The sequence below is a fragment of the Uloborus diversus genome, chromosome 4 (genome assembly GCF_026930045.1).
Source record: "Uloborus diversus isolate 005 chromosome 4, Udiv.v.3.1, whole genome shotgun sequence".
Lineage (NCBI taxonomy): Eukaryota > Metazoa > Arthropoda > Arachnida > Araneae > Uloboridae > Uloborus > Uloborus diversus.
Genome location: NC_072734.1, coordinates 192,816,931 through 192,837,684, shown reverse-complemented (window position 1 = coordinate 192,837,684; position 20,754 = coordinate 192,816,931). Strand labels below are relative to the sequence as shown.

Sequence of the window (20,754 nt, the reverse complement as noted above, 5' to 3'; positions counted from 1 at the left end):
TGAAAAAGAAATATCGAAAATAATCATGATATTTTCAAAATAAATATCGGATATATATCGTGATACGTATTATGATATATATCGGCAAACCCAGACAATGAGCAATACAAAAATGAAAGAAAATATTTTTTTTTTAACAAAGTAACTTACCATTCCTAAAGTTTCCAAGCTGACAGAAGAACAAACATTCAGATAGCCAGAGCTTTCGATAAATACTACTTTGTACATTTCTTTAAAGTTGACAAATGGAACAGGGTTGTTTGGATCATCATTCAAGGTGATGCCGTTTTCAAATAAATCTCCTGGGAAGTTAAGAACAGTTACTGTTTTACTGCACAGTATTTAAAATTTCCAGCATGAATACATACCCGTTAGCATCATCCTTTGCTTAGGGGGCCATTCATTAATTAGGTAAGGTTTTTTAAAATAATTTTTGACCCCCCCTCCCCATATGTAAGGGTACCTAAGATTTTTCAACCCCCTCCCCCTTATTCTTAGGTAAGATTCCATTTCATTTTTCAAAATAATAAAAACAATGAAACTTACGTCACTGGTATTGTTATTAAATTCTCTGTCATTAAACTAAACCTTTTTGTGTAAAGAAATATTTACTAAAAAGTTAAAATCTAGACAATGTTTTTTTGATTTTTTTTGCATATGATGTGATACTAATTAAACATAAAACATGCAATACATAGTGCGATTCTTTTATTATATTTTACGCTATTCATTCTTTGTAAAACCAATAAAAAACAGCTCATCCTGTACGTTTTTTACCTTCCAGACGCAAATGAAAAATAATCCCTGTTAAATCACTTGACCGCACGATTTGAAATGTAAAATATCGACTTGGAAAATATTACGTAAGAATATGTTTGACTCCCCCCCCCCAAAGTAAGGGTTCGTAGAGATTTTCCAACCCCCCTCCCAATCGGGACCCTTACGTAATTAATGAATGGCCCTTTATTTTCTGTAGCTAAAATAATATTGCTTACTTTGCTATCATTTAGCCTTCATCATTTACTTTTTAGGGTTCAAAAATTGTTTGGATAAAAGCTTCCTAACAAATCAGAAAGTATTAGGGGGGGGGGGGTAAATAACAAAATTAGAAGCTACAACTGAATATTTCATACATAAAAGTGATTACAAGATTTGAAGGATTTCTAAACTGAAATTATTTTATAGTTGTACAAAAAGATAAATTGGTGATTAAAAAGGAAGCAGGGTTAGTACTCACAAAAGAAAAGAATTTGTAAAAACTTACTTCAAGTCCTCATAAATAAAATCATTTTAATCCAGGATATGGAAAATAACTTCTAATTATTAAAATAATTGATATGTTGAAAGGAGCAAACTTTTGATTAAATTATATTTATTTTCTTCTTCAATTTGAATGATTCTAAATTTTTTAAAATTAATTTAGTATATATGTAACATTTTCCACAATTGAACTTGAATTTTATTAGTTTGTATTTATTCTGAAATTATACCCGCGTTAAATAGACGGCATGCATTAATTTATCTACCTCTAGAGAAAGGATAGTTCTATTTTAGGGACAAGGTATCTAGTCCCCTTAATGTCCCTTATTGAGAGGTTTTACTGTAAATACTGCTTCCTGTACATGAGGTCAATATTTATAATTATCTCAAACATGACAACAGCAGTTCATCAGTGGATTGTCCTCTAAAATGCTTTAAGATTTTTACTTAATCATAAACAGAAATAGCTTTGTCTTGTTTAATACTGACTTTAATAAGGAATACATATTTAAAAAAAAAAAAAAAAAATTAGTTTGTTTAGAGTGCGTGTACACAAACAGCCATTCAATTATCAGTACAACTTTACAATGTGTGAAAACAATTGGGGTGGAGGCCCAAACAGAATCTTTTACATAAACATTCTAATTTTGAAAATAATTAACTGTATGCTCAGTTATATTCAACACAGTTTATAAAAATAGCCAACAGCTAAATTCTTCCATAAGAATTTTTTTGGATTTCTACACTATGTATATGTAATACGTCATTAGTGACACTGAGCCCGAGCAAGAATAGCAAAAACTTTTGAAGTAAAAATTAGCACACAACGCTTTTTGGAAAATATAGCTGATAAACTTAAAAGCGATAAGATCATGCAAATTAATTTATTCTTCACTAGCTGCGTTTCCACCTTTGCGTGGTCTACATCAAAAATAAAAGTTATGTCAAGTGACGCGTGTTCAACAATCAGGCTTGAATTAGAGAAAAAAAACTAATACCGTAAAACCTCCCGTCAAAATAATCATTCTTAAAAAAAGAAAACATCAAATCAAAAATTCCCGAATAAATTAGATGCAACCCTCTAAAATGCTAAAAAAAAAAGAGAAAGAAGATAAACCACAACTTAAATAATCAAAAGGAGAAATTTTTACCTCAAAGCAAAAAAAAATTTAATTTTAGTCACTGTCCAGAAAAAAAAGTGGCAACCTTCTGAATGGTTTTATTTCAGGCTAATTTAAAATAAGATTGCACAAACGATAATTTTTCTATATGAAATTAGAATTCCATTAGACTTAATAATGCTAATAAATTTTTTCCCAGTTAAAATTTTTTCAACCTTGTTTTTTTTCTTTTTTGGAAATTCGAAGGAAATAATTCAATTTCAAGTGTATTTTTCACGGGTTTTCGAATGGCGAAAAATTCAAACTGATGAGATAATTATTTTGGGTAGAAAGAGACATTTAATCCTATTTTCGGGCTTAAAATTGAAATTTGAACGATTCGGATCGTTTTTGGCATTTGAAAGCCCCTCTACTTTTCCTTCTTGGTGCACAAGTACCTTCCTGTCAAATTTGACGGAGATCGGGTTTCAGCTGTGAATTTGTATAAGAAACATATAAACATACATATAAATACATACGTATTCTTTGTTTTACTTATATAGATTGACAAATACTCACTAAAAGCCAGGAGAGTGCACCGGAAGACTTGATATGCATTCATAAACTGATTAATTTTTTCCTTCTTGAGCAAATAAGCAAGAAACAGTGTTACTATAAACCCATTCAGACGTCCACGGCCCTGAAAATTTTGAAAGGCAAACAATTACTAAAGTTAAGTTTTTTAGCCATTGTATGTGAAAATTGTAATCAACTAAAACATAAAAGATAAATTCAAAAGAACAACAAATAAAATAAACAGATCAGAACACAGTAAATAAATAGAAAATCTCTGACAGTCTTCATGATAGACATCAATATTTTTTTTGTGCTCGAAAATAGGTTATTGATGAAATTATTTGAATTAAAACAGTGAAACTTCTCTAGGGCGGCTGCACTTCACATTCTTGAAGATAAATTGGCCATAATAGAGGTTAGTCACTCTTAGAAATATTTTTTTTTAGATACAAATAAATAAATAAATTTAAAAATAAATAAATAAAATAAATAGTAAATACATAAATAAAAATATAATAGCACCAAAAGAAATCATTTATGTTCTGCTTATATTAGGATAAGAATACATTTGAAGAGAGAAACAAAAATTTTTCTTTCTTAAAATATAAATCTTACATTATTTTCGACTTCCTAAAATAATGTTTGATTAGAAAATTGTGCTGTGTAGAATGCTTTCTGACCATTTTCCAATTATTTGAGTGATTTCTACATTATTCCAATGTCTAAAGGGTGAAATTATATTAATCTTGGATCACAACCAGGTAGACTTGTTCAAATTGAAAATACTTACTTTCAGAAAACCTCTTTGATAGCACCACAATTTAAGCAAGAGAAGTCCATCTTTTACGATTGGTGCAGAAATGGATTCTGTGAGAAACTGCTGTAGTTTTGGCAGTAGAATGTCAGCTAAAATCAGCGCATTGTATTGAGGATTCGGAATGTCTTCATCTATATAATAAAATATTAAAATCAGTACAGTCAAAAATAATATAGGGTTATTCAGAAATTAATACATTTTATCTTGACAGAACGGGGTAGCACAATTTGTTACGAAGCTTGTGGGCAAAAGGTTGGATGATTTTGTGAGAGAAACAAAATTTCATGACTCCAAAGTAAATATTTTTCTTCATTTTTATGTCATTTTTTGTCTTCATTTGTAAAACAAATCAACTGAATTTAATTTTGTCGTGAAAGAGAAGTACTTTAAATACTTTGTTAATGAGAAAATAATAATAGTGCATCTAGATTGACCACCATTTTAGTTTTTCTTACAAGACGTGGTGGTTGTACTTCGAAACAGTCAAGCATATTGTACCTTAGGACACGTCTCAAGGTACAACAGATGCAAGGTACTCAACAATTACGTTCGGGAATGTGAAAAATGCTCTAATCTGATGTAGTCTTTTAAACACATTTAATGTTAGAAAAATAATTCATTATATATAATTCATTATTTATTATTCATGATTTAATTTACAGTAGAGTCTCGAAAATCCGAGGTAATTGGAGCTCACGCCACCTCGGATTACTGAAAACTCGTATTATCCGAAAAATTCTATGGACTACATAAGGACATGCACTGTTTACTTCTTCCGCTATGAAAAGGAAATACTGTCTCCTTGAAAAATATATCACTCAAATTTCAAGATAAATTTATGTTTTAATTGACCCTAAACGAGTTTTGATTGTTTTTTTTCTTGATGTCTGCACGTGCTTGTGTGTAAGTTTGCAGGAATCCAAAAAATGCCCTTTGATCGTCCTTGAATAAAGTTTGAGCGTTCTGTATGTACGCCACATAATACAAAAAGTTAGACATAGAAGGAGAAAATTTCGTACATATGAATCTTACAGCGCCAAGTTTTGCACTTCCCTTTTTAATTGCAATCGGATATTCTAAAAGAGATGTTTGTTCGTTCTTTGAGGCAAAACAATGTTTTGATTTCAAGTTATTTTTTGAATAGACCAACTTCTTACTTTCTCCATCTCTAACAGTCAATGAATATTTCTTGGCGACTGTTATTGACATAAACCTTTCAACATCATGTTATTACCTTATTGTATGTTGTTAGGAAAGTTCTACATTACAAAATATTTCCATTTTCAGATTAAAGTATTTTTCGTCTGTAAAAAGGATACCCTAAAATTGTCAACCAAACATCTCGAATTGAGCGAAACCTCGGACTTTTGGGACTCGGATTTTCGAGACTCTACTGTACTATCTTGAAAAAAAAAATTTTTTTTCTGTTTTTTAATGCTAAGTATGTGGCTGTTTCCTAAATCATGAAGAGTTCCCATGGTACAACAAGATCTGTCCCAAGGTACAATAGGATGTGGTACCTTGGGACAGTTTGGAATTCATAATTTAAATGGCTGGCAATATTTTATTTTCAAACTGTCTGAATTCTAAAAAATACATTGCAGAGAAATGGATTGGGGAATTTTAATGTGACTTATAGATTTTAAATTTGATTGAAATAATTGACATTAAAAATTAAAATATGAAAAGTGTCACAAGGTACAACACTCTTCTCTACTCTAATAGTGACAGGTGCACATTAAACTAGCGGTCACAAACCCCTTAAGTTCCTATTGCAAATCAAAGCTCCTGAAGGAAGTGGATCAGGGGTTGTTTGGCTCCTGGTCTGTATAAAAAGTATTAAAATGTTGCAGGCAGACTTAGATAAAATGGAAAGCTTTCTGCGAACACAAATCCTAACTGGAAAATTTTCTGCAAATAATTATTTTGCCTAACTCACCCTTGAATAAAGAATTAAATTTATATTCAAATATGAAAGAGACAAAAAAGTGCTTTAAATCATTTAATATTTTTTTTTATAATAACATATTGTTTATGCTTTATTTTTCACCAACAGAAGAAAAATTGCCAAAACCATTTTTTTTTTCACACAAGTGCTTTAAAATTTCTTCAAAAAAAAAGGCTTCAACAGAAATTTACAGGGATTTATTTAAATTTTTTTTTAAATTAACGTTAGCAGTTTTAAAAAAATTTCTGCAGAGCCAAAAATTTTCTGCGAACGCTGTTCGTGCGTTCGTCTATATTATGCAAGACTGGTTGCAGGGTCGTAACCAGAAAATAATCTCGGGGAGGGTTTAAAATCTTTCATGCGGAGGTAACGAACTATAAAGAAATTTGGGCTAATGTTCAAGTCCTCGAGTTATCTATTATGAAAGCGTTTTATGCAATTAATATTCATACATGTATTGTTGAAACATCAATGCGAAAACCGGTTCAGACAAATTACATTCGAGCAATTTTGATTGAGAAGGAGGCATAATTTGGATTGGTTTTTTGCCAGCAAAAATAGGAGTTTTACTTACAGTCAACTCTCGATAACTCGAAGTCCCAAGGGACTGGCTAAAACCGTCGAGTTATGGGAAGTTTCCACTACAGTCTCAAGAGTTTGGGATTCTATGAATTTGAGTTATCGGTATTCGACTGTATTTGCCTGAAATCAATCCAACTTATGTAAAGGTAGCGAAATTGGTGGGATTTCTGAGCGCCACAATATTTATCCACAATGAGAAAATTGTTTTCAATTTTCACAAAAGAAAAAAAAAAAAGAGAATCACACTCCAAACACAACTTAATGAAATAATGATGCATAAAATAAATACACACCTATACAGGGAACGTAGTACTTGAAGAACATAAGTGTCAAAGATCTTGGGTACCTTCCTCCAAATTAGTTTCAAACTACACAATTTTCGAGCAATTCTTTTTAAAAAGAATAAAATATTTTTGTTCCCTTAATTTTTCTTTGATACAAAACGATTTCCAAATATGTAATTTGCATGATGAAACAAAGTTAGGAACAAAGGCAAAAAATAACTTTTTAATTTTATTGTTCTTTTGAAATGGAATCCTCATATTTATCGTCTCAAAAAAGTTTCAAAGAACACTGGACCAGTTCTTTGAAAACCGCCGGTGTTTGTTAGTGGTTGAAAGTCAGAGGCAGAAAAGAAGATTGACATTCTCATACTGTTTATTTTGTTATTTTAAATGCTAAAACTAGCTTTTGCTAAAAAAAAAGAACAAAGCACTTCTAAATACATTACAATCATGACCAAAAAGAAATACATAAATAAATATCGATAAAAAAAACAAATGAAAAATAGTTAGTTGACACAGTGGTAATTTGCTGTAAAAATAGTTTAGTTGCTTGAAAATATAAAGTGCTACTAGTAAATATAATTTATACATTATGAAAAACTGAATTAAAATTACAACTATTTTCGATGATAATTACTACATCAAAAGTAGTAATTTATGGAAATTATTACTTTTGATGACAAGCTAAATAAAATCAAAATCTTTAGTCACAAAATGAAAAATGCTACAGCATCAAGTTCATTTGGGGGGGGGGGGGGTTAAAACACATTTAAAAAGGTTAACTAGAAGAGGTGAGCCGGTAAAATCTGATAACAATTATACTCGCCTTCGGCAGTGTCCATCAACCACGATGATCGAACATTATTCCTGGCAGGAACGAATCTACTTATTTTAAATGCATTCTCATCAGGAAAAGCCGTCAAAGACACAGTCACACTTGCTATACCTAGAAAGATTTCAATTAGAAAATTTACTACCAAATTGTATAATTTCTAATGACTACATGGGCAATACAGGCATTACATCACTTAAATATACTTTTTCTTAATCAAACACAAATATAAAATAACTAGAAAGTCGCCCGTCATGGTATGACAGGTGAAAATTTGCTTCTATGTGCATTTGAACGCAGCAATTACCTGTTTGGTGATTGTTTATAAGCGAATCTTAAATTTCATACATTTACATATCATAATAAAATAACATATATAGGGGTGTGTATGTGTATCCCTCATATAATACGGTTAATGAAGTAACCCACAAGTTTCAACAATGAAACTCGCCCCACGGCATGATAATTTGATATAATATGTTTAGGTAATATTTGATGTGCAGGGAAATGCTTTATCGTGACAAGGCTGAACTCGATCCGGTGACTTAATTTTTTTACTGGTAATACAATAACCCCATATCTTAAGTCAGTTTTTGTGCTTTGTTTATCATTTAAAACAGTAGCATACAAATAGTTATTTCTTAATTATTAAAAAATATATAAAAATAGATCTTACTTTGCTTATAAGCGCATCTTAAATTTCTCACATTTACATATCATAATAAAATAACATATACAGGGTTGTGTATGTGTATCCCTCATATAATACGGTTATGAAGTAACCCACAAGTTTCAACAATGAAACTCGCATTCAAGAGGCCACAGTATCATTAAATTCACTATCAAAGTTTTCAAGAAATAGAAAGGAATTAGAAAACAGCTCAGCTACAACTGACACGTGTCTAAGTAACAATACTGGGAAGAGGGATTGTTAATTAAGCAAAATTTATTTAAAAATTAAATTATGTAAGTACTTTTCCGGTTTTCCCTTTGGCTAAGTTGAACTTTGCCAAAGGGTAAAGATACTACTAAAACAGAGTTCATATTAGTCAGTCTTAATTAAATTTTTATACAACAGTTGAAGTTTTGCAGATTCAAACACTTGCACAAGAGAAAAAAAATATCAAGACCTTTTACACTAAGTTTCAGGAGGAAAAAGAAAAAATACTCATTTTAAAAAATTAGCTTGTTTTATTTAGGAAAGTTTTCAGACTTTTACTAGAAAAATGAATTTATCTGTCTTTTCAAGGGTGTGTGTGGGGGGGGGGGGGGAGCACCGATTCTTCTTAATTTTTAAGTGATTCATATTATATTGATAGAAAAGAAAAATTAACTTTTTTGTATGAAATGTTTTTAAAAATGCTTCAAATTGCACAAAAGCATCAATATAATAAACAAATAAGAAAATCAATCTCAAATTTTACTGAAACATATTAAGTGTCAATGAGAAAGAATAAATAAAAAATGTGGCTGAAAATAATAATTAAATGTAAGTCAATTTTTCTAGACAAGAGTTTGTATTTCATGTTTCGAAAATCTGATCTCAACATTAAATGATGAAAATGTAATGAAAATTTGAAAACTATACATACCAGGGTTCCCTTGAAAATATCCGAAATATTTTCAAGCAGCACAAACTAAAAACGTCAAAACAGTGAATGCATCCTTAAATCTTTTTTTATTTTCTTATACTATTATTATTACAATATGCAGACTTAAAATAAAGGTTTCTTTCATTATTTATGTCTAATATTTCATTTTACATTTTTATCAACTTTAATAAGAGTTCATTTAGCATTAGCTGTTTTACTCATTTTTCCTGTTAGCTACTTTTACACAGTTACATGATTTAAAAATAGAAAATGCATTAGTCGGTGCACAGTCATCTGACAGTTTATTTTTTTCTGATCAACGTTTAATATTTAACTAGGCACTTTTAATATGAAATAAAATTTTTACATTACTTATAATTTTATGAATATAAAATAAAAATGAATATTATATTCTTTTATATTCATTTTATTTCACAAAAATATAGAACACAACTTTTTGCTGATTTTTAATAATAAATGAACAATACTACAATGATTAATATAATTTTTACATTCAAAATACATAAGTAAAAAAAAATATCAAAATATCATGATATCAGGGTTGGCAAGTTTCTGCCGAGGCGGTTAAAACCACTGGTAGAAGCCGGTTAAAACTGGCATGGCAGAAACCACTTTCTGCCACTTTGCGGCAGAAACTGGCAAAAACTCACAAAATGAAAAATTAATTCTTGATATACAACAGAAAATGCATGGAAAAAAAAATTAATTGTTAACCAAAGCACTGTAATTTTATTACAAAATTATCACAGTTCAAAATCAAATGTTACATTGTTTGGACCCTACAATTGCCTCTTAGAAAAGGTGGTTTCAAAAATCTAAACAGGTTCTCAATTTACTACACACAAATAAGAAATTTTAGAATATCCTTAAAACAGAAGAGCTAGCAGACAATGCATCAAGGAGCAAGCAATGTTCGTGAAACTCTCTTCTATTGTATAACTGGTCCACTATGTAGAAACTGGGGTTGTGGTAAAAATTTGACTGGAAAAATAAGTTTTGAGAAATGGGGCCAATTTGTTTTGCAAAGCTGTGACATTAGGTACAACATTTAGGCAAGTAAAATTCTGGCACTTTCTTCTTGAAGCACATGACAATTTCAATCACAAACAATTTAGAGAAAGCATATAAGAGAGTAAATTACAATCAGTAATGCCTGTTTAATTCTCTATGTCACACCTCTTTCCTAAGCACCCTTGTATGATTTTTTATCCTTTGTTAATTTAATCCAAATACTACTAGCCTCCGCAGTTGGAAAGTTCCCTTTCTGAACTAAATCAAGGGCACTAGCATGGGATTTTATTTTATTAAATGATTAAATAATGTTTAATTTTTTAGTTTACTTAAACAAATATCATTTACTAATTACTTGAGTTATTAAAGACATTTTCAAGTTTTTGCCAGTTTCTGCCGGTTTTTACCGGTTATAACCAGTTTCTGCCATTGGCACGGCAAAAACTAGTTTCTGCCGGCAGAAAGCCAACCTTGCATGATATATATCGGCGAACTCTGATACAAACACACCAACAGTTGAAATGAAGTTAGGTGTTCGTAAAAATTTTAATGCATATAACATCAATAAAAAAAGTACATAAAAGACTTACAAAATGATTTACAGGAATAGTACTATGAAACTTACCAGCTGGAGTGAGCAATAAGACTGGCTTCAAGTAGCAGTCATTCTGATATGTAAACTTCATATCCCTTACTAAGTTTGAGCTTGTCAACGCATCAGCAATGCAGGCTAAATAAAATGCCCGTTTGCGCAAGTAACGATGATTCAAGAAATCCAATTTCTGCCAGCATGCCTACAGTTACAAAAAGGAGAAAATGAACACTGACTCCCTATATAACGTGAAAAACTTGCAAAAGATCACTACCTTTTAAACCAAGTTGAACAGCTTACTGTACACCATAATACAAGACTAATAGTTGTACTACACTTGTACTAACTACACAACTAAATAAGATTCTATTTAGACCTGGTTATGATTCTATACATTGAATTTCAGAACATTTGCGTTGTTCTGGGTTGCAAAACTTAGAAAAATAACTTAAGGAGAATCGGTGTTGATTTTGAGGGACATTTCAAAGTTTTGTGGACTTGTTCAGTATTTTATAGAAAAATCATTAAAAAACAATAAACCCATATTTTAAGCCAGTTTTTGTGCTTTGTTTATCATTTAAAACACTAGCAAACAAATAGTTATTTTTTAATTATTTAAAATATATATATAAAACTAGATCTTACTTGCTTATAAGCGCATCTTAAATTTCCCACATTTACATGTCATAATAAAATAACATATACAGGGGTGCGTGCATGTATCCCTCGTATAATACGGTTAATTTGTTCCATGTAATATTGAAACCGTGTTATATGAGACTTTTTTATATAAATACATTATTTACTTATTTTTTAACCTTACTAATCATGTACATATCATAAATCACGTCAATGTGTACCATGTATCGAAACCATGTTCCGTGTTACATCGAAATCGTGTCATATTCAATGTATTCAAACGAGACCTTGAAATAATGTAAATCAAGGAATGTGTACCATGTTGTATAGAAACCAAGTTATAAGGTGCAAATCATACAACTGCTGAAATTTCAGCTGAATAGAATACACAAACGAAAACTGGCTAGCAGGACATACAAAGACCCACTGATATAGAAATAAGAGTTGTTATAAATTATAAAAGTTAATTATTTTACACAACTCAAATTAAAACTGTTATGCACAAGAAAAAACTTTATCAACTCTCTTTGTTAAGAACAAAATGCACTCTATAAGAAAAAAAATATCTGAGCTATACTATAGCAATAAAGTTTGTCTGAGCAACAACAACAAAACAAAATGTAAAATAAAATAAATAGCATTATTGTATTTATTTTATTTCATATTTTGTTTTGACTACATTTATTATTTATCGTTTGCCAAATTTAGCTTATGTTTAATCCTAATGTTATTTTCTTACAATGCATCGGAAACAAAATAATATTCATCTTTTTGCTTTTAGAACACTGATGAGAAAAATAATATATGTATTTAAAAGTTAAAAGTTAGTGTTATACGGGGAAAGAGCCGAAGACAGACAATTTTTTGTTAAAGTTTCATAAAAGCAAAGTAAAAACTTATTACAGTGATTATCATACATTTTTTAACAGTGTGTATTGAACAAAAATGAAATTCCTTCTTTTAAAATTTGGGTTACATCAAAACCGTGTACTATTCAAAATCAAGTTTTGTACTGTGTAATATCGAAACCGTGTTATAATAATCGCAAATTTAGTATCGTGTAATATCGAAATTGTGTTGCAGAAGTACCGTGCTATACGAGGGACGCCTGTATATTTAAAAAAAATTAAATTGTGTTAAAATAATTGTGAAATATATCTTTGATAAGTATAGAACAAAATTTGGCAAATGATGCTGGCCAAAATTAACTTGGATGGAACTGGATCGAGATTTTTGAATGGCTATGGCAAAACAATAAGCTGGCATTAATTCTACTTTGGAAGAATTAAATAATGAAATAAAGAAAAATAAATAATAATAATTGTAATAATCTCTTTAACTCATGTGTCAAATATTTTGACTCTTAAGTGCACACTTTCACAAAGTTTGAAAAAAAAAAAAACATTAATTATGTTATTGAAAGAAATAAGTAAAGAAAGAAAAATATAAATAAAAGAAAATAATAAAAAATAAAATAATTGTAATGATATTTTAAACTCTTGTGCAAAAATATTTTGACTCTATAAGCTGTACACAAAATATGGCAGCTTTCAGTTCGATATCTTTTTAGATATTTGATCTCTAGGCCCCCATATAATAAAGAAATAATACACAAACAATTTGTAATTTTAATCTAAGAATAAAATCATACTTTTGGAATTTCCACTGCAATATCAATTACAGGATTTGGTGAACAAATAGAGTCCAATAAGTAACTACCAATTCTCTTCACTGAAGTCGGTGGCACGAATTTAAATGTGCCTTTGACGCTGTCGGGCACTTGGATGATTGGAATAACGACACGACTACGGGTTGAAAAATCCTTAATCTGAAAAAATAATGCATACAAAATAAAAATTACTACAATACACATATTAAAATCTAGATCTAAAATATCATATTTTTGAAAATATCCGATATTTTGATATTTATTTGATATTTTCAATCAGCACAAATTAAAGTCTTCAAAATCGTAAATGCATCCTCAAATCTCTCTTTATTTTCTTATATTGTTATTACAGTATGTAGACTTAAAATTAAGGTTTCTTTCATTATTTATACTTAGTATTTCATTTAACATTTTTATTAATTTGAGGAGTTAATTTAGCATTAGCTCTTTTACTCATTTTTATTCTGTTAGCTAGTTTTATATTTTTATATGATTCAGAAATAAAAAATATGCATTGGTCGGTGCACAGTCATAAGACATTTTTTTCTTTTTCTGACCAACGTTTAATATTTAATTAGGAACTTTTAACATGAATTGAAATTGTTATATTTCTTTTTTTTATAAATATATAATAAGAAAAGAATATTATATTACTTTTTTACATTAATGATGTATTAATACATAATAAAAATATAATACATAACTTTTTAGTTATTTTTAATAATTAATGAACAACATTAGTATAGTTAATATAATTTTTATATTCAAAATACCAGAGTTGAAAAAATAAATATCAAAATATCATGATATTTTCAAAATAAACATCAGATATATATCATGATACATATCATGATATATATTGACTGATATATATCGGCGAACCTTGATTGACAATAACGAAAAAATGATTATTATTCAGTTTGAGTAAGATATAGTGCTCTTTGTTTAGTTTATTCCCTTTGGTGTAGGATATAAAAACAGACACAAAAGAGACAATTAGGCACAGGTTTAGGGCTAATATTAGGCAATGCTTTTGTGTTACATTACAAGTTCACGAAATTACCCACACCCTGGTTATAACTGGGGGGAAGGTGTCGTCTCACTGAAGCTGAGTGCCAACAAGTTAAGTAAATTTAGCTTTAGCCCTGGCTTAAGGGCAATAACCTACTGCTCAATACCCAAGCTTCGCCTTCAATTGGCGAGTTGAATTCTTGATTGTAAGTTGGTGGCTTCGTGCTGGTGTGCTAAATTACTTTAGCTACCAGTTTGTTGGCCCTCTCAGCTTCAATCAGATGGCTTTCAGCTTGGTTATTCACTATTCTAGACCGATTGCCTTTTGATGCCATAATCAGGCTGCTGATATATTGCATGTAGTTTTACCTAGGCCATGGATTAAGTGGATTAAGGATGATAACTTACTGCTTAATATCACAAGTTGTTTATATATCTTCTGCTTAAATTAACATTTGAATAAGTGAACTGTTGCATTAATTATTTTAAAAATTCAGGGCCCAAATTTAACAGTGGTACGCTGGTGCGGAACTTGAAAAACATTCGGTTGACCAGCAAAATATAAATATTAGTGGCCCATGGGACCAGTGAAGTCATATTCCTGTTTTCCATTCAAAAAATTTAAGCATCTTTTGGAACTGTTGTGCAAAAGTTGGCACCTTTATTTACAATGCTTGGTTTCTCTTTGCAAATTTTTCTCTTTTTTATTTTTGACTAGTGGTACCCGCATGGCTTTGCCCGTTATAGAAAAAATTAAAAGTTCTTTTGGTTTGCCTGTATATTTACAAATAATGTATGGTGAATTTTCTCACCAATTGGGTTGTAACCATGTTACGGTTCCACGTTATGATAATTTCGTATCTCGCCAATTGGCTTGTGCTTATGTTACGGTTCCACTTTATGATAATTTCGTAATTTACTCGTCCATCTTATGATAATTTTGTGCGTAAAATTGGAAGAGAAAAAGAACCACATCGAATTTTAGAAAAATCGCTTTGAGGTGCACACTCCCATGCTACAAACTAACTTTGTGCCAAATTTCATGAAAATCGGCCGAATGGTCTAGGTGCTATGTGCGTCACAGAGATCCTGACAGACAGAGAGACTTTCAGCTTTATTATTAGTAAAGACGGCAGATGAACAGTTATAACATGAATATAACAGGAAAAAAAAAAAGAGGAACAGGGAACTAAAAATGCTGCATTTTAAAGTTCATTAATCCAGTTGCAAGAAGAAAAAAAAGATAAGGTTAAGAAATTTAAACAGCATTATGACAAATAGTCTTCGCCACTTTGTTGCCTTCCGTCAAAAACAACACATATATAAGATGCCTCTTGTTGATGTTTTTTCTCTTCCCCAGTCACTCAGAAAACTTTATCGACTTCATTTATCATTTTATTTTAAATATTTATCTTTTTTTCTTTCATTTTTCATTATTTAAAATTCGGTTGCAACAATAGACCATTAAGAGTGTGTATGGATGGGTGAAATTTTTTAGTTAGTGGCACATTAGACCAGTGACTTATTTTTCCGAAACTTTATCCTCTGAAATGCATTTCCACGAATATAAAATGACTTAACAAGATCAAGGAAGAAAAATTTAATGTTCAAAAACAATGAGACATGCAGGAAGATTTGCAAAAAAAATACAGAATTGATGAATTTGTTATAGGAATTCAAAACTCAAATTCACATATGATAAGCAAAATGGGCAACAAAGATTAGAACACAGTTAAAAGTGAGAAAGGTGTTATGGTACCTCCCTTGAAACTTCTATGGAAACACATTAGCAAACAACTTATGCATTATAAGTTTGAAAGCAAACAATGCCATGAAACTAGAACATAAACTTAATAATCTAGACGTACCAAGCATTCTTCACTTTCAGGTAGTTGTATCAAAGTATTTTCTAATTTCTGCAGCCATTTTTCAATTTTCTTCTTCTTGGAAGCTTCAAATTTCATTTCTTTGAAAAGTTCATCAATCTGAAATTCATGAAATATTAAAAGCAATAGTTTTGTAGGTAATCCAATAAGTATTTATGTAATAATTTTAAATTGCAAAAAGAAAAAAAAAGTTATATAAGCTACCGGAACTCGCCTTACCTAAAAAGAATAGAATCAAAATTAACAAGTTCACCAAAAAAGTTTGAAGTATCCATATAAAGTGGAGAGATTATGAATTATTTCATTATCAAATATAGTAGAGTCTCAAAAATCCAAGGCTCTTTGTTCATATTTTTAGGTATTTTTTAAAAGTTAAAAATATGATTTGCATGAATCCAAAGATCAAACTGTTTTGCTTTTGTAAAATTTCCGTAACTACATACAATAAAGTAAGAAAAAATACATTAAAAAGTCGATTTCAATAACACACGCTAAGTGGCTTTTAAACATTCATTGATTAATGGAGATGGATTAATAATATATGCAAACAACTTGATGCAAAAATAAATATAAATAAATAAATAAATAAATGAACTTTAAATAAAGATTGCTACCTCAAAGAACAAGTGAGCATTAATTTTCGAATATTCGATTGCAATCAAAAACGGAGTTGCTTAACTTGACGTGGTATAAGTTGTATTATGCTTCTACGAAGAAAAACTTTTGTGTTATGCGAGATACGTACATACGCATGCACATACATACAAATGTCATCACAATACTCTTCAAAGTGGATTCAGAGGCAGTCTGAGTGCATTTTTTAGGGTCATACAAGACACAAGTTCACACACATAAATACATAATGAGAACGTAAAGGCAGTACTTCATTTTCATTATGCAATGAAGTAAGAAGGGAATGTCTTTATGGCCTCAGAGCCTCAAAGTTTTAATCACAAAGAAGATTCTGGATAACCCCAGTTTTCAGTAATCCGAGGTACGGTGAGCCCCAATTACCTCAGATTTTCCAGACTCTACCGTAATACTTAGAGCAGCGTTTCTTAATAACTTTGACATGTGGAACCCTTTTGTGTGTCAACTTTATTCGTGGAACCCCCGTATTTTTTCCTCAACAGTATAGTTTTAGAGCAACAGTCTAGGAATGGTTTATTTGCGATAAAAGGTCTTATATGATTTTTTCAAAAACAAGATTTATTGACGTAAATAAAGTTATCTCAAACTCAACACAAAGTTTCTTTAAATATTGAGAGCATACATACATGTACGTTGCAAGTGTCAAAAGTGCCAACATGAAATTCCATGCCAATTGAAAACATTCATCATTTAAATTGCCTCATAGTTTCAATGGAATAGTTACAATGGAAATAAATATAAATTTCATTTGAAAAATATATTTATTGAACGCTTCACCCAAACCTTATTTTTAAGTGACTAATTTGAGCATTTTGAAAAAAAAAAAAAAAAGACTGAAGGTTTTGTAGAACCCTTGAGTGATCTCCATGAGACCCTGGGGCTCCGCAGAACGCAATTTAAAAAACGCTGACTTAGAGTATTTTGCCAACTTGTACTTCACACTTTAAAACATTTTGATATACCACAAACCACATTACCTGCATTTTGAAAAGTCCAGAATGGTAAGAATTTTCAACTTCTTGCAGACTTTCCAACTCTTCTGCGGTCGGGGTGGAACCCATTCTTTTCTTCTTCTTCTTGTTTGATGAAAGCGCATGCTTTCTCCTCTTCGCAGGCTTGGCATCCACATCACCCAGAGCCATTATTTTTAACACTAAACAAGACAAAATAATGTATACATACGTTGAGTTTTACATAGAAGCACTGGTCTGGTTACCAGCTTTCAGAGAAAAGTTTTCGCAAGAGTCTAAAATTAATTTTTCACAAGAATACTTGACACAACACAAAAATAAATACTTTTAACTCCACTAAAAAATAAGATTTTGGCACAAATATTCAAATTTCAATAAATCTATGTTCATTTGAAAATAAACGAAAAATTTCATTCTCACATGAATATAAAAATATAATCATGACCTAAAGACACAAATTTTTAGAATTCAACTTCTTATTGTTTATTTTATATTCAGAATTATAAAAAAAAAAAAAAAAAAAAAAACAGCTTCAGATAGTTTTATTACTCTTGTTTTTCGTGGCGCAATTTTTGTTATTTGTTGTTTTTATTTTGAGATAATATGAATAAAAATTTGTGCTGCAGCACATAATATTAATTTTTTTAAAAAGGAGCATTCATTTCCACACAGGGTTGGCAAGTTTCTGCCGAGGTGGTTAAAACCACTGGTAGAAACCGGTTAAAACCGGCATGGCAAAAACCACTTTCTGCCACATTTGCAGCAGAAACTGGCAAAAACTCACAAAATGACAAAAAATTAATTTTTGACATACAATAGAAAATGCATGGAAAAACATAATTAGTTGTTAACCCCAATGCACACTTTAATTACAATATCTTCACAGCTAAAACTTAAATGTGACATTGTTTTAACCCTGCAGTTGCCTCTTAGAAAAGGTGTTTTCTAAACTCTAAACAGTTTCTCAATTTAATGTGCACAAACAAGAAATTTTAGAATATTCTTGCTACAGAAGAGCTAGTAGACAATGCATCAAGAAACAAGCAATGATTGTGAAACTTTCATCTATTGTATATTTTTCTAAACTGGTCCACCATGTAGTAACTGGGGTAATGGTAAAAATTTGACGGGAAAAATAAGTTTTGAGAAATAGGGCCAATTTATTTTATAAAGCTGTGACATAGCGACAAAATCTACGTTAATATTGGCAAGTAAAATTCTGACATTTTCTTGAAGCACAGAATAATTTCATCACAAACAATTTAGATGAAGTATATAAGCAAGCAAATTACAATCAGTGATGCCTCTTTAATTTTGTATGTCACTCCTATTTCCTGAGCACCCGTATTATTTCTTGTCCTTTGTTATATTAATCCAAATTTTTGGAGCATCTGCAATTGAAAAGTTCCTTTTCTGAACTAAATCAAGGACACTAGCATAGGATTTTATTTTTTAAAATGATTAAATAAAGTTTCATTTTTTAGTTAACTTTAACAAATATCATTTAATAATTACTTTAGTTATTAAAGACGCTTTTAGTTTTTGCCAGTTTCTGCCGGTTTTTACCGGTTATAACCAGTTTCTGCCACTGGCACGGCAAAAACTAGTTTTTGCTGGCAGAAAGCCAACCCTGTTTCCACAGGACCAACTATCAAGAAAATTTGCATGCACACATGGCATTTCCTACACTTTCGTGTAGTCGGTCTTTTACAGTAACTAATTAACCTTTATTTTAGTCAGACCATGTAAACTAATAACACAAAGAATGAATATTTACTTTAGCATCTATTTAAAAGGGTTAAAATTAATAAATCGTTTATTTTGGAGTGTTCTTTCTCTTCAATTGCTGGAGGAAAATTTTTGGAAATTTTGCATTGTATATAAGTTGTCCCCTTAACTAATAACCATTTTTTTTTCTGTACCAAACGCAACTCATAGACAAGTATGTTCGGTAATTAAAACAATCAATGCTAAAAATGCATAAAGTTTATACACCTTTTGATATTGCAAGGAATTTCTTCTTTAAAGTAAAAAGACATGAGCTTATAGTTTTTAGATATGTGATAAATTTCCACAAGCTCATTTTTTCTGCATTGAAAAACCAGGTCAGAAGGAACCTAAAAATATGTGTACAATTTCATGTTTTTTTTCACTACTAATTTGGTGCATTTTGAGCAATCATGATTACCGATTTCATTTTGCGACGGCTTGTCATCAGTTTTGTTCTTTTCCTGTGATCCATTGCATTGTGTGGTGAGTGGACTGTTGTAACAGGATTGGAGTCTTCTCATGTGCCTTGACGGTACAATGCACCAAATTAACTTTAAAAGTTTCTGTACAGTAATAATGATCGATTATTCTTTAAATTGCTTTTTGTGGCAAACACTCTATCTTCTCTCCCCCTTTTTCCTCATAGATCCACTTGAGCTCGAACTTTTATCAGATTCAAGTTATGCTTCAAACCAATATTCTTATTTGTACATAAATGTAAAATAGTAATTTTGTTTAGGTAACAGAAGTTTTGTCAACTCCTTTTTCCAGCCCTCTGATTATTATGAGTCTAAGTTTTCAGCTAGAATTAACACGCCTATTGACCTAGAAAAGAACCGACAGGAAGTATAGCATAAAGATAAAGAAGGTAAGCGTTTTGATTTGCTTACTCATCGAATTGAAATTTTATATTTTGATATTGTTTTGAATGCTATCATTCCTGAAACATTTAATTAAAGAATTTTCCAAAGATAGTTAACTGAGCCCATTTGGAACATATTATTAGTTTTCCTTTAGTCACATGACAGATAACTTTTTTTTAACATTAAATTTTTTTTTCGGTATCTTTTACGTTTTTTATTTTTTAACTGTTTACTTTTTTTCTGTATAAATGAATTTTTTGATTGCTTCACGTATTTTATGATGAACATTTCATGAAGAAAAAAACTGCCAGAACACGGCTGCAATTCTTCGCTGTAAAAACTTGAATATATCAGAAAGAAATTCAATTTTTAACGTTGTTTTTTACGTTTTACTTTTCAAACACTTGTTCAAGTCTTAAATTAATTGAGCTTGGTGTTGAAGGGCGGTATTTTCCAAAAAAATAACAAACACAAATAAAAATTAAGTGAACAAGTACTTCACAAAACTTACCAAGAGCTTTAAAATATTTTCATAACAGCCCCGAGAAACCGAAAATCGAAAAATAAATAAGAAGAAAACGTGCATTGCTTATGAGCTGTGTTGAGCTGTAAAAACAGCTGACTCAAGTAAAACAAAAGAGGCTTGTTTGACTTGCAAGTTTATCACAGTTTACCATAT

At 30.3% G+C, this 20,754-nt stretch overlaps 1 protein-coding gene across 1 annotated transcript in view; it reads right to left on the bottom strand.

Annotated features, from left to right (window-relative positions):
- The window catches only part of LOC129220192 (nucleolar protein 6-like), a 75,271-nt gene extending 54,596 nt beyond the window's left edge, over positions 1-20,675 (bottom strand). The window contains exons 1-9 of the mRNA XM_054854555.1: positions 20,587-20,675; positions 17,449-17,624; positions 15,803-15,919; positions 12,906-13,082; positions 10,649-10,817; positions 7,394-7,513; positions 3,727-3,884; positions 2,940-3,060; positions 151-302 (exon numbers count right to left, since the gene is read on the bottom strand). Of these exons, the coding sequence (XP_054710530.1) occupies positions 151-302; positions 2,940-3,060; positions 3,727-3,884; positions 7,394-7,513; positions 10,649-10,817; positions 12,906-13,082; positions 15,803-15,919; positions 17,449-17,613 (1,179 nt within the window). The 5' untranslated portion in view covers positions 17,614-17,624; positions 20,587-20,675. The remainder of the gene's footprint in view (positions 1-150; positions 303-2,939; positions 3,061-3,726; positions 3,885-7,393; positions 7,514-10,648; positions 10,818-12,905; positions 13,083-15,802; positions 15,920-17,448; positions 17,625-20,586) is intronic.
- Between the last annotated feature and the right edge of the window lie 79 nt (positions 20,676-20,754).